This window comes from Etheostoma spectabile, chromosome 4 (assembly GCF_008692095.1).
Source record: "Etheostoma spectabile isolate EspeVRDwgs_2016 chromosome 4, UIUC_Espe_1.0, whole genome shotgun sequence".
NCBI classification, from domain to species: Eukaryota; Metazoa; Chordata; class Actinopteri; order Perciformes; family Percidae; genus Etheostoma; species Etheostoma spectabile.
In genome coordinates, this window is record NC_045736.1 from 9,692,031 (window position 1) to 9,706,171 (window position 14,141).

The window sequence follows — 14,141 nt, forward strand, 5'->3', positions numbered from 1 at the left end:
ATTCCAGTCGTGCGTCCTGTCCTGTTGTCAGTCTGTCCGTCGCCCGGTATAGTTTGCCAGCTTTGCCTTCCTGTGAGTTGCAAGTTTGCTGTTGATCTGCCTGTTGTCCCGTTCCTTGTCTTTGTGCTCTGTATCCCCTGCAGTTTCCCTGTGACCCGTGTTTCCCTGGATGCCCGTTTTTTGCCCTTGGACCTTTTGTGTGGTTTCCAGCCTTGGTGCTCCGGCTTTTTGTTTTTCCCTGACTCCCCGTACTACTCTTGCGCTTTGGACTTTGGACAATAAACTTGTCAAACTGTTCATTTGCTACTCTGCATATGGGTCCTTCTTCCATATCCCACAACAAGCATCGAGCTTCAGATCAATGGTGTTGTCATGGTAACAAACTATATACAGAACGTTTCACTGTGATTATAACCGAACGCTGCGCGGCCAGTCGAGGAGTTTTCAATCTGAGCACGGATATTGACTCATATCACTCGTATAATACTTGTACTCGGCAAAAGTGCTTTATCCGTACCGGATACTCGTTTCAGCCGGATACTCGGATCACCCCTAATTAGTATGTTTCACTCTACTTTCACATTGTTCACATCACCAGACTGACGTTGCATCCCGACTGAGCGCCTCCTCCAACACAGACATCGTGGTGGTTTTGACAGTCCTGCCCCACTAGTCGGAGCTGATGCAAGTTTTGTGGTTGACTATTTCCTTGATGTTCCACCTCCGAGATTACACTGGTGCCGCAGGAAATTCTGCCGGATGCATGTATTTTCACTGAAGTCCGTTTCCTTCTGCTTTCTTTGTGATGGAATTTTAAACTGTTGGATTTATAAGGACTGGACAGGAGTGCAGGATGTGCGTCCATATCCAGTGATGTAGCATGGGTATGGGGAAGGATCTTGCCAAAAGGAGACAGATTTAAGAGGTCATTATGGCTTGTGAATGTGAAAATTAACCGCTACTGCCTCTGTCGGCTCTGAAGAAAGTAGAAATCAGGCCAATCACAAAAGCTGGTCAGTCTGACGTCCTCTTGCCTGAGCTCATTACAATTCCCCAGCTCGCCCAGTTGTGCTGGGTAAAGGATGCTTACAGCCAGGCTCTCATTGGCTAGTTGTTAGCCAATCAGAGTCAAGCAGATTAGCTCATTAAATATTAATGAGAACTGGCACAAATCGAGTCTTCTTGCAGGCTTTCTATGCTACACTAGAACAACTTGAAACAAGGTAGCCAAGGCATTTTTTCCACAAAAAAAATGTTAGAGTCCATGGTAGAACTTCAGACATTACCACAAAGCAATGAAATATGTGTGGAAGGGCACCTTTAAATAATGGTGCAAACAGAAGATATCAGTCATAATCAAGGGCAGCTACCAAATTCATCAAAATCCGCCTCTAATTAACAGCAAGGCTAAACATCTGTGAAACTGAGATGTTAAAGAAAATTAGAAAGGTTTACCAAAAATGTTTTCTGTATGTAGTCTATGAGAATTAGACAGAGGAGATGCTGTTGTTGTTCCGTTCAGGATGGATATTCACTATGACGACGCTCCTGTGTTGCTCTGTGTCATGGCTGTGCTGCAGGATGAGATCACCAAGGACCACACGCAAAGAGCTAGGACTGTTTTAGCGTGGGCTAGTTTCTTTGTTTCAACAGTAGAACATTACAAGAGAGGTGAGTAACAAAGACAAGAAAGAAAACAGAAAACACATATTTGTGCAGGTGGTGTGAAAGAAGGTGGGCATGTAACACTTACCAGGCAGTGTATTATATTAGAACTATGTAAGGTTTGTAATACCAATTGTATCTGTTACCTGCACACACAGAGCAGCGGCCATGACCCGTCCGTTCGTGATCGGTGTTCCTCCACAGAAATGGTGATAGGAACCATCAGAGTAGCACTGGGGTTAACCAAATATTACTTCTTCCAACCTTAAAAACATTATAGGAAACTTCTCAAATCGATTGTTTTCATAGGTTTACGTTGACCTCACACTTGTATTATAATGAAGACGTCAATAAGTAACTGTACATTTGTAAATTAAGTTTTTGTGACAGATCCATTAACCGCATTAGACCACGTTTTTTTTTGCAATGAGTGGTTAAGAAATATCTTTATAAACACGTTACATGCTATTTTTTTCTTACAGCATAAACCATTTTAAAAAAACGTAATATTGGAGTATTTTTTACTTTATCCACACAAATAACGTGCACAGCTTTAGCAAAGTCTTGGGATGCTCAAAGTGAAGAAGCTTCAGTAAGACAGTTTACAGTATTCGACTGGGAAGCACAGAAACCATCAGTGTGCTGCCAATCCTTGAGATTCTAGTTATGCACCACACCTGCTGTTTTCTCAACCATGACACAATTTCCACTGACAGACTGACTGACTGTCTCTCTGTCCATCTGTCTGCCTGCCTACCTGACTGTCTCCCTTTCTCTGTCTGCATTCAAATCTTAAAATGTTCCACATCTTTCATTTATCAAGAGTTTATACAACTTAAAATGCATTACATGGAAACAATTAACAGCCCTTTATGCATGTTCTGCCCAATTAAAGTTCAAGGTACATATTGTCACGTAATCTAGGATTTCTCTCCTGTTGGTCAGTTCTGGAACAATATTGCATCCAAAATATCTGCCCTGATTAATGACCCTGTACCTGTTACTGTCAGTGTTCTGATTCTGAATGATCGGTCAGACCTCCAGCTCTCTAAAACTCAAAAACAGGCTGTTTGTGATGGACTTAAAGTGGCCAAGAGAAGGATTTCAACCCGTTGGAAATCACCTCATGACTTAAACTTGTCCATTCTTACTTGGACCCTTTCCTTTCTGGATGTCGTATATATGGAGCTTTCCACAGCATGATCTTTTTCTTTTCTTTTTTTTTTACAGCTTCTATCTGGCTATGTGATTCTGTACCTGGCAGGAGGAGTGATAAAGCACCTCCTCACCTCCCACCTCCTACTCTTCCTGAAGTGCTGCTCTCCCATAGACTGAGCCGGCACTGAGGCACAGAAGAAGCTCATCAAAACATTATTTAAACATGGTTTGGCTTGCCTTTGTGAACTTTTATTTTTTTTAAAGTTTATAAGCATTCTTCTGTAGTGGATTATTTACAGTACAGCCTTGATATGTCTTACCTGTGGTGTGAGAATGCTGAATAGCAAAAACAAAAGCAGGACTTGCAGCGTTTCCACATTTCCAAATGTACTTTCTTTTATACCCTGAGTTGACCTTAACTTGATGTGCACCCTCTGCGGAGCTTGGCAGTGGTCAGAGAGGCACCTGTGGTCCTTCTCAGACTTTATCACAGTTTGTGATAGTGTGTGACGGCGTGTTGCCACATCACCCTGGATTTACGGAGTATTTCTAAGAACCTTCAGTGCTGAATATTTACTTTCACAGTCTGTAGCCACACTTTTAATTTAAGCAGTTGTATGCTACATAAATTAAATTCAGGAATTTGTATTTTTAGGTGAACCTTTTTACACGTTTTGTTGGCGTGTAGGATGACAGTTTGATTTTTAAAGCAAAAGAAATGTAACCTTCCCAATGATACACATAACCGTGGTTACGTAAACTTTCTGAGAAATGAGCCATCACTTGTTTAATTATGTTTATTTTGCAGGATGAGACCAGACAAATGAGAAAGCACATTAATGGAAACATGGTCTAATGCTTTCCCAGTCTTTGTGTGCTGCACCACAAATAACTCGTCCATTTACATCATGATCTGGAAAAGAGAAGAAGCAAACAATGATTACACATCATATGCAACTGACATGTCACAAAAGCTATATCTATACTAGCATTCACATACTGATGACGTTTTTGATAGCTAATATTATTACATATGATAGTAACATATATCCCTAATGCCACAACAGCTATATCTGTATTAGCATTCATATACTGATGAGTTTTTTTTATAGCTAGTGTTATTACATATGATAATAATACATATCCCTAATACTGACAGAGTCCATCCATTCGATGTAGGCGGAGACACGGGTGAAGACGGTGGGCTTCTTGAGCGCGTTGCATCCCATACCAGACACGAAGCTGGCAATACCATGGACGTAGTATTTTCCATTAACAAGGCAGTTCAGAGGGCCGCCAGAGTCACCCTGAGAGGAACGAGAGAGAGAGTGCATCTTCAGTTTTGTTGGACACAATGATTCAGTTGTGGATATAAAATATAAATAACGGCATAGTATTTTTATTGGAAGGTTAAATTGTGCATTTTCTTTCTCCTCATTGTGTTTCTTAATGTTTTCCACCAACTTAATCACTCCACAAGAAAAAAAAAAAAGTCCCTTATAATCCGACTTTACAGTAGCATTTCACTAAGCAAGCAACATTTCCAAAATATGTACTAATGTAGGAGGAAACTCACATTGCATCCAGCCTCTGCACCACCACCACCACACACCATGGTGGTCTTGACAGTGCTGCCCCACCACGCCGGGCTGCTGCAGGTCTGGTGGTCAACCAGAGGAAGGTAGGCCTGTTTCAGCTGGGCAGACAGGCTGCCACCAGCTTGACAAGGTAATATTGGAAAGGTGAGATACATTGATCTCACAGAAAAGCATTATAAACTGACCGGATCATGCAATCAACTTACTGGAAGTACGTCCCCATCCGGTAATGTAGCAGAGGTTGTTGTTGGGCAGAATCTCTTGGGAGGGGGGCAGAGAGCCCAGCTGGACGTAGGAGTTCAGGGTGGCCAGAGAGGACAAACGCAGCAGGGCAATGTCGAACCTGGGGTAGAGATCCATGGATCACACAGGAGGAAGCAAAACTGACTTTTTAAAGATCCTACACTCCTTGGGGAGCACACACCACTACCGCTTCTCTAAAATGACGTTCTTACCCCATCCCAGGAAAAGAGAGAAATGGATTTCATTCAAAACATAACTTACTCAAAAATGCAGGTCGAAGATCCTTAAAACTGTATGAATGCAAGAATTAATACAATCCTCACCCAGAAGACACTCTGTTGGAGTCCCATTTGGGGTGGATATAAACATTGCTGACTGTCATGATCTGCTCTCTGCCACTGTTGATGTTGAGGTCATGTTCACCGAGAATGACACGCCACGTCCTAACGCTGTAATGTTTAAAAAAAAAAAAAAAACATCAAAGAGAAACACGATATTGTTTACAATCAAGGATTACTTGTGGCTTAAATTATGCAATTGCAAGTCAGCGAAGCCCAATAATTTCTTATTACAGTAAACTGAATAAACACAAATAAACTAAAGGTCAAAATATGCCATTTAATGAATCCTGGTTTTCTTTATTTCTTTGTTAAGAGGCATTTCTTTCTTTCTGCTAAAATAAATGAATGCCGTTGGTATATGACAGTTATAAATGAGGCTGTTAGAGGTTTTCTCATGCTGGTGACATTTGGAAACACTGAAATAAATCATACATCTGTACTGGGATAAGAGTAAGTCAAAGTAATTACAAAAGGTACACAAATGCACCCAAAACTCATACAGCCAAAGGATACTATGTATATGCATAAGCTCGAGTGAATCACTGTGTTACCTGTCCACACAGTGAGCAGCAGTCATGACCCAGCCTCTCTCAATCAGGGTCCCTCCACATGTGTGGTAGTAGCTGCTGCCAGATTTGTACTGAAGGGAAATCTAAAGGGGGGAGAAAACAACAGATTTATCTATAAAAACAAGTGTAATTTTTAGAATCCAATATTAATTTTCTCCTGAAACAGTGCATTTAGTTTTTGATTTTGTGTTAGAGTGGATTACCTGCCAGGGCCAGGAGTTGGGACTGGCCACCTCACCTCCAACAACTCTTTCAAAGCTGTCCTTCAGGTACCTGGGCTGGGGCCCCAGCTCAGCCAGCACTGGTTAAAAACATAACAACAGAGGGCACGATTTATACATGTTTGCTTTCCACCTACAGAAAGTGGAAGAGAAATTTGAGCGGTAATGTAGGTAGTACCGGTAGGGCAGATTATGTAGAGCTCCTGTATATTTGCTAAACTAAAAAATAAGTGACTGACTGGATGACAGAGATGGTGACTGACTGATGGTGAATGAGACAGAAAGAGATCGCTGTGTGTGCTGTCATTTTCTTACCCAGGGCCGCGAGACTTGTCAACAATAGAAACCTGAGCATGTCTGCAGTGTGTCGTAATGTTTCTGCAAGGAACGAATGCTTTTCTCTTTCTTTTATACTTCCACTCAACCTTCATTCTGGAAAAGTGCGGTTGTTCCTGTGACAGAAAGCCAGGTGTGCAGCTGTGTTCTGTCTCACATGATGTTATCACAGTCGGTTACCACACACCTCCTGCGTTGACCAGTAGAAAAGAATGACACATAAACTGACAAATATACCACAGCAGGGCATGAGTCAGGGTGATTTGAAGGGCATATTTATCATGTTTGATAAACTCAACCACATCCATTTCTGGTGCTAGTAATGGAAAACCACGGAAAAGAAATTTGGCCTCAAGGGGAGGAGTTACCTCTTAGTCTCACTAGTTTTCTAAAATGGGCTTTCATTCTTTTTATGTATGTATTTACAAAGAGTTAATTGTTGTTATTTTCCAATATGAAGTCTTACATAAATGAATTGTCTGATTTAATAGAGTGCAATTTCTTGAGAACATTCCCATCCCAAAATAACCATGTGCCCATTTGAACCACAATGAATTATGAAGTAAGCATGGTGAAACATGTTCCTTCGCCATCTCTTGTCCCATGTGGCTCTCTTGAGAGGAAGTAAAGAAAAAGAACGACAATACATGCTCATTGATAGTGCAAGCGATTTGTAGTGGCATACATCTAAGGTACTATACTTGTTGAAATGGAAAACAAAAATTGTTCTTGTTAATATGACATTTCATGCATCGTTCAGTGACTTCCGCTGAGTAACTGTGGATGTCTTTGTCTGTTACTTAGCGTGTTACTTAGTAAGTGTTTTTTCAAGCGCTGAGGAAACTTTTTAGATTTTTGTTTAGGAAACAAATATTTTTAGAGAAGATAATGTTTCACTCTAAATACCTAAAACATTTTTTTAATCTAAATCTAACAATGATGATCGTGGAAAATAAGTTTGGACTGTGTCCTTCACTTTTCCTAAAACAGAATATTCTGTGTGTGTGTTTTAGGAAATGTTTTAAAATTCAGAAATGTTTAGAAAGTTCATACTCAAGCAAGTCAAGTTGAAGTACTGAATAAATAAAGGGTGGAGGGATATTCACTTTCAGTCTAGACAAAATGGACTGTGGTTATTTTCAGTTCCTGCATATTGACTGGATGACCTTTCCTAGCATTTTCTCTCTTATTTCTTAATATAAAGAAATACGAGATACCAAAACAATGCAACTGTTTATGAAATGGAATTTCTTCTTACATTTTTACGATTAAACTTTTATGTTTTTCAGTCACTATCATTTTATTGATATAAGATACAGAGCGGTTGCTGATTTGGGACGGAAGTCAAATTGTACATTAATTTGTTTGCACATAGGATACCATAGCAATATGGAAAAAACAGGACAGTATCACAGCCCAACACAAGATGGGGCTGAAGACTAACAAACACACGCAATCTCTACTTTCATTTGTATTTCACAGGAGGTGAAACAGAGCTGACACAGATCTGTATCAACACCCAAACCTTAATAAAATGTCTGTTGTAAATACAGATTTTGGTGTAATACTAAATTGAGATTACAATCATTTGAACACAGAGTCCAAATCTACATCCCCCACTGGAAAGATTTAAATCCAGTGTGAGAACTGAGATGTAGGCTAACTGAGAAGATTTCTCTCTTCTGACTTCTATGACATTGAACAGGTATGCCGCACATGGATTACTTGATGATTTCTTTTGCACGGAACTTCTTGAGGTAAAATATATTAATACTTTTTAAAAGCCACTTGCTAGCTCCGAAGTGGTCACGCTCATATCTCCAACAATTGGTTTCTGGACAATGGGAAGGCCTCTGATGTGTCTGTCTTTTATAAAGCAGTCCTAATTAGACAGAAAGTCATTAAAAGTGTATGGATTCTGGATTATTGCCTTATCAGGCTATTAAAGAGATAGCCGCGTGGACTGGTAATGGAGCTGGCCCCATGACACACATGGTAAAGGTCCTAATGCTGCAACACCTCCTGATCAGCAGTGGCTGCACACTTTTGCTATTTTCTCACAGAGCGTCTTCATCCCCTCCGAACTCCTCGTGTACCCTTCTGCCAGCCCAATCTTTTCTTGCAGAGGCATAAATCTAATGGGGAGATCAAAGACAGGAAGTGCTGGGGATGTGTTAATTAAAGATGTTTGCTCTTGATACAGCTTCCCCTCGTTAATGAATAGTCAATTTGGTTCCCATAAAGATGTCTCGCATACATGGACAGGAAATTGAGGTTCCCAAAAATATTAATGGAATACACTGATTGGGTCTGTGATAGATTGCCATGCAGGGTTATCGCAAAGCAAGTGTTGATTATGCCAATGTGACACTGTTTAAAAAGCTCAAACTGTTGCCATTGCAAAGCCAAAAGATCGAAACCCCATTAAAATTAAAAAACTACTAATGCTGTTAGTATAGTGTTATTCATTCCGACCTATTTTGTTAATAGTGCCGCCATTTGAGGCCAGAATAACTAGCTGTAAACACAACACTCACATATGCCCAGACATGTATTAAATATATCTTTAAGCTACAGATATTTTGATTTGTAGTTTGCTATTTCTACAGGCCTTAGTTCAACGGTGGCCTTAGTTCAACAAAAAAGGAAATTTGGATGGAGCCAGCTGTTTCTCATAAGGCCTTTGCATTGTTATTGCGGTCACTTCCAAAACAATCCATTCTTTCTTTCTTCATGGAGTCCTGGATTCCCAAAGAAAACCACCCATATCCTAAAACATATAACAGGCCTTTGTGTCCATAGCCCTCTCTTGCTTTTAATGAGCATTTGTACTGTTCACCAAACAAACTTTAGAAAAGATAATAAATAACAGGGGAGGTTGAGTAGTACAGCCATCAACAATTTCAACACCAGAGAAAGATGACAAAAGAACAAAAACTCAATAAGGACAGTTGGATTTTAACATTAGGACAAGAATCTCATTGAAATGCAGGGACGAAATGTTGGGAAATTAATCTCCTTCTGATCTTAGAGTGTAACACTGCTACTTCTGCTTACATATGTTAGTGGCTTTGGTGTTAGTTGTCATTAAAATACTTTATAATGTGTGAGATTTTGCAGCTCTTAATGACTGCCTACCATGGCACTAATCCCCACACACTCTACTCTATACATGCCTGCTGGGTGACAGCAGCAAATCTGATCCACTGGTCTGTTTGCAACCTTTAATTGCAATTATACATGTCCTTCAACACTCTGTTTTTAGCCTCTCTCCATATATCTGGCAAAAAGGTGCCATATAGGCTGTGGGACTGATGTGGTTTGTGGGGGGCAGGGACGAGGTGGTGCAGTAGCACATTCGATGATCTGCTGTAGCTACGAGTGCCTGATTGATCATGTGGAGTACCGTTGATACATCACCGTCTTCTTGGTGCTGCTTTCACCTCTAGCTGCGTATGTGTTTCCTCTCCCTTGTTCCCCCTCTGCCCCGGTCTCAGCTGCCGCCGTGCTGTCGGGTCCTGGCCCTTGGCTGCAGCAGCGATAAGGTCTACTGGAGTGGAAAAGGAGGCTGCTGCTTCTGGAGTCCCTCACTGAGTAACACAGGGAAGAGCACGGGGATTAAAAACTGACACACCATGTTGCGACATCCTTGCCACACGGTGTGAGTTGGGCCATTAGAGGGCCTTCAGGATCAGACACTAACTTGGACTACACATGATGATTAAAATTTAAAAAACAGGAAGAAATCACCTTACCCAACAACAAACAGATGAAAGTAGCTTTAGTATGAACTGCATATGGAATATTTAAATAAGTGATTAAAATAAAAGCTGTCTGTATGTTGGTATCAGTGTTAAACGGACATCTAATTAAAACAACTTACAGTACAGCAGTGACGGGAGCTTGTGCAGCTGTTTTGTAAAGCATGTTTTTATTGCACTGCACACTTATGCTTGTCAGTGGCTGTCAACATAATTATTCCCTAAGGGAAAAGAGAGAAAATCTCTAACGTCAATTAGCACAGTTTAACAGAGAAAGCGTCAGTTTGAATAAGTGTGTTGTGATAACAATAACTTGTTAATTTATAGCCCAATGTGTCACTGCACAAATTAAATTCTTTCATATTACTAACAAGTTTTCTTCACAACATGATAAACCGTCAAAGGTAACATACAGTACGAGTCATGCATGTAACAGTTAGGATTGCATGTGGGGAAATTATGCTGTTTGATGTCTAAAGACGATGTGAGTTTAAAAACACAGTTCTGCCATTAAACAAACTTCGTATTTCCAAATCTATTGTGTGTTCTGTCATTTACTTTTCTTTACCACTGACGATTGGAACTACAGAGAGACATAAAGTGCAATCTTAGAACACTGGTCTGTGCAACATTACTTTCATGTATAACTACTGTCTACACAATGAGTGAAAGTTAATTATGTGTGTATGAGTTATATGTGTTATGAGTGTATAGATGGTCACAATGTTGTTCTTGCTCCATATAGAATACACATACTGTACTCAAAAAGACATGATCACCCCCTTCATGCTAAAAATGTTTTATTATGGGGTCCCGGGGTAGCTCACCTGGTTGAGCGTGCTCCCCATGTACAGAGTCTCAGGCTTGACACAGCGGCCCTTTGCTGCATGTCACTGTTTCTCTCTCTCACCTTTCAAGACTTCCCAGCTATCCTATCAAATACAGGCCTAAAATGCCCAAAAATAAACTTAAAAACCAAACATGATTCATCATCAGACTTTTGCATTTAAAAGATTTAGATTTATATGATGATATGAAGCGAGGCTGCGTTACACCCTAGCCTACAGTGAACTAAACTTGTTGGTGCAGGATACAAAGGTTTTTCTTATTTTCTCCTTGACTGGTACACACCGGTATTTCATCTGGTTTCACCAAAAGAAAGGTGCTGATCCATTCCCAAGAGTAGTAGAGGGCTTTGCCCAGCTCTTGCCTGTATTTCATACTGTCCTACAGAGCTAAAAGAATGAGTTTAAACTATTGATTGGGGCCTATGCTGCCAGCCAGCTGCTTGGTAAATCATAAAAAGGGAATATCAAAATGTCTCTATCAAGAATATTCCTTAAGTCTCTTTCAGAATTGTCTTGGAGCAAAAAAAACTGTCTCCTTGTTAATTGTGTTGAAAACGTTCTATGGCATTTCACATGTGCGATTTTAATACCGTACTTAAAAATCCTGCATTTCAATATTCATTCACAATAAGTATCCCTATAAGCACTTTTAGTGGTCAGCTATAAAAAGTAATTGCTGGCGATTTAATTTTCAATTATCCTGTCAATGAAAACGAATTCCTTTTGTGTCATATTATAGACTAGGTGCCCATTTTGCTAAGCTCATATCTCATACATGCAGAGACACAATACCATTTACTTTTGCCTTTCTCTCAAGTACAGCAGAATACTGTGCAGCAGACCACCAATGAAATGAGAGAAAGAGACAATGAGGGGATGTGGACGGGTTAAATTGAAGCCGGAATGTGAATATTTAATTAGCTGTCAATGAAAAGAAGTCATTAGGATTTATTCCTACTTAAGGCTAAGTTAAATGTTCTTTCGCACTCCACATGAGAGTAGAAGTCTGTATGCAAAGGACCGAGGTGGAGGTCCCATGCTGTGGCATTATGGGGCTTCAGCTGTGGACAACAGCCAATCACTCAAAAACAGTGTAGGAGTAACATAAGTCATTACCAAATATGCAGCGATTAGCAGCGATTCTCAGCAGGCTGTTTTGCTCATGAAAAATACAAAGAAGTCATTCGATTATTAGCTTTTTTTAAATAAAAAAAGCCTAAATGTAGCTGTGTTTTTCTGGACATCAGTGGTAAAAGAGGATCTGCCTGAAAGCCAACATGCTTGGCCATAGCTGGAACATTTCACTGGTTTTGCCTGGTGCCTAGATTTGTTAAAATGTCAACACAGTGAGTGCAAAAGAAGTGTAATGTTCTTGCATAACCAGCTCTCCAAATCTCTCATGGCACTCAACATAGATCGAGGCCGAGGCTATAAGTGCACAAACTTGTAGATGATGATTCAAAAACTTTTTTTTCTAGTGGCAAAGAATCAATCTTGGAGCGGAAAGACCTAATGCTGTATTGACCTGGAGACGCTGAAGAATTACCCGCGTTCAGACACATTCAACGACTCTAAAAGGGGTAGAAATTAGGGATGCCCCAAATCCAGGATTCGGATCGGGATTTGGCCAAATATTGGGATTTTTGACGGGTTAGAGTTTCTGCCGAACCTAAGAATTTACGTAATGACGCCACCGTTGAATATGGGAAGGTGTTTACGTAGGTGGACCGCTCAATGCAGTATGCTGTGAGAAAGTGAAAATGGAACTTAGGAGCAGAAAGTGTTGTTTGGCAGTACTTTCAGCCAAAGCTACATGTTCAATTGGCAATACAGATTTGTCTTGTGGTGGTAAGGACCCTAAAGAATATACAATAGTGCCGTTGTTAAAACATTTGCGTATGAAACATTCGAAAGAATGCAAGTTGTGCATGAAGGAATCCACAGACAGCAGCCAAAAATGTAACAACTTCAAGTACAGCAAAGGAAGGACAGTCACAGCCAAAAACTTGTGTTAACCAGACAGTGCCTCTCCCGGGTTGTCAGCTGTTCTCTCTGTAAATAAGTCTCCCTACCCACCCAACATGCCTTCATCATACACTGGTTAGCGAAAATTTGCCAAACAAAATTGTCACTCATCTGGCATAGCTTTCCCACAATGTGAAAAGAGAGTGTAAATTCAACATTAAGTTGTTACATAGAATTTATTTTAGAGCCTGTGGACATTCATTGTTGTGTTACTGTGTTAATGGACTAGTGATGGGAGTAGGACTCGGTATTCAGATGCGGCAGAATCTGAACCAGTGGATTCGGTATTCGGCCTAACTCCAAAAATCTGGATTTGGTGCATCCCTTGTAGAAATAGCAGTGATGAGATGACATTACCTTCTGTCTCACAAATTTCATTCCACCATGTCCATCTGTGCCAGGCAGACACTAATATCAAAGTGCCTTAAGATAGAATGGCTAGGGCTTTTAGCAATTTTAACACTTAGTCACAAACTTGACAATCAAGGCAAGAATGACCATTTCAAAAACACTCTGCTGGCAATTTCCTTATTTGGCAGTTGCCGATTGCATGAAGGTTTGTAAACTTCCTGCTGAGCAAAAGCCTGGCATGATTTGCTCTTGGATTCAATCAGGAACAGATAATGCTTTACAAGGCCAGGAAAGTTGAGAAGCATTACCCTTGCAAAGTTGCACATGCCTCAGTGCAACATCACTTCACACAAAGGTGAAGGTATCTTGGTCAAATGCATCATAAAGAGCTATGGTGAAATTGGTTGTCTCAAGGCTTAATAAGTTCCGCTGATGTTGGGAAAGGCGTCCTTGACTGATCCTTGACGATCATTGCCCAGTAGGCTAGTACGCATTTGTCTGGACTGGAACCCGCAGATAGATTATATGATCTAAAGACCATCTGTCTATGAAGACCTTGTCTGTCACCTTCTGATGATGTCATCCTCTGGCCCAGCACCAAGACAAGAGTTGCAAGGAAGCTGGTTTAGGTGTGGGCTGGAAACAGGCTCAAATCAACAGGGTCAAGAGCCTCTTGCTCCCTCTGTGTCCTGTTTGCCCAATGATAACTAAAGAGACTTGTCAATGGGACCCCTGAGTGTATTCCTATTCCCTGCCAGCTCCCACTGAGTTAGTTGGCACACTACGCAGCCTTGGCCAAAGTAAAAGCCAATCTGCATGGAGTGAGATGAAAGGAAAGGAGGACACAAGAGAGAAGAGAGGGGAGGAAAGATTGGATAATGTGCATGTGTGTTTACTCTCACCACAAGTGTTTTCCAAATGAAATATTAAAGGAGACTCAACCTCACAAAGAGTTATGGAGATGAACCTCTTGTTGCATACATATGTATGGAAACTGGTATATATATATATATATATATATATAT

The 14,141-nt window shown here is 40.5% G+C and overlaps 1 protein-coding gene and 1 long non-coding RNA gene across 2 annotated transcripts in view; both read right to left on the reverse strand.

Moving 5' to 3' along the window:
• Positions 1 to 3,606: 3,606 nt before the first annotated feature.
• Positions 3,607 to 6,344, reverse strand: LOC116687751 (elastase-1). The gene is made up of 8 exons (XM_032513349.1): positions 6,111 to 6,344; positions 5,778 to 5,875; positions 5,557 to 5,657; positions 4,988 to 5,113; positions 4,628 to 4,764; positions 4,400 to 4,542; positions 3,981 to 4,130; positions 3,607 to 3,736 (listed from the first exon to the last, which is right to left on the reverse strand). The coding sequence occupies exons 1-8, from the start codon at positions 6,148 to 6,150 to the stop codon at positions 3,725 to 3,727; spliced, it is 807 nt and encodes a 268-aa protein (XP_032369240.1). The 5' UTR covers positions 6,151 to 6,344; the 3' UTR covers positions 3,607 to 3,724.
• Positions 6,345 to 12,803: 6,459 nt separating this feature from the next.
• The window catches only part of LOC116687757 (uncharacterized), a 17,814-nt gene continuing 16,476 nt past the window's right edge, over positions 12,804 to 14,141 (reverse strand). Inside the window, exon 3 of the long non-coding RNA XR_004331626.1 lies at positions 12,804 to 13,089. This is a non-coding gene — a long non-coding RNA (uncharacterized LOC116687757). The remainder of the gene's footprint in view (positions 13,090 to 14,141) is intronic.

Excerpts from the sequence above, each read along its gene's own strand:
- LOC116687751 (XM_032513349.1), bottom strand. The coding sequence starts at position 6,150 with ATGCTCAGGTTTCTATTGTTGACAAGTCTCGCGGCCCTGG. Across the intron at positions 5,876-6,110 it reads GACAAGTCTCGCGGCCCTGG|TGCTGGCTGAGCTGGGGCCC; the intron begins GTAAGAAAATGA and ends GTTTTTAACCAG. Across the intron at positions 4,131-4,399 it reads GTGCAGAGGCTGGATGCAAT|GGTGACTCTGGCGGCCCTCT; the intron begins GTGAGTTTCCTC and ends CGTTCCTCTCAG.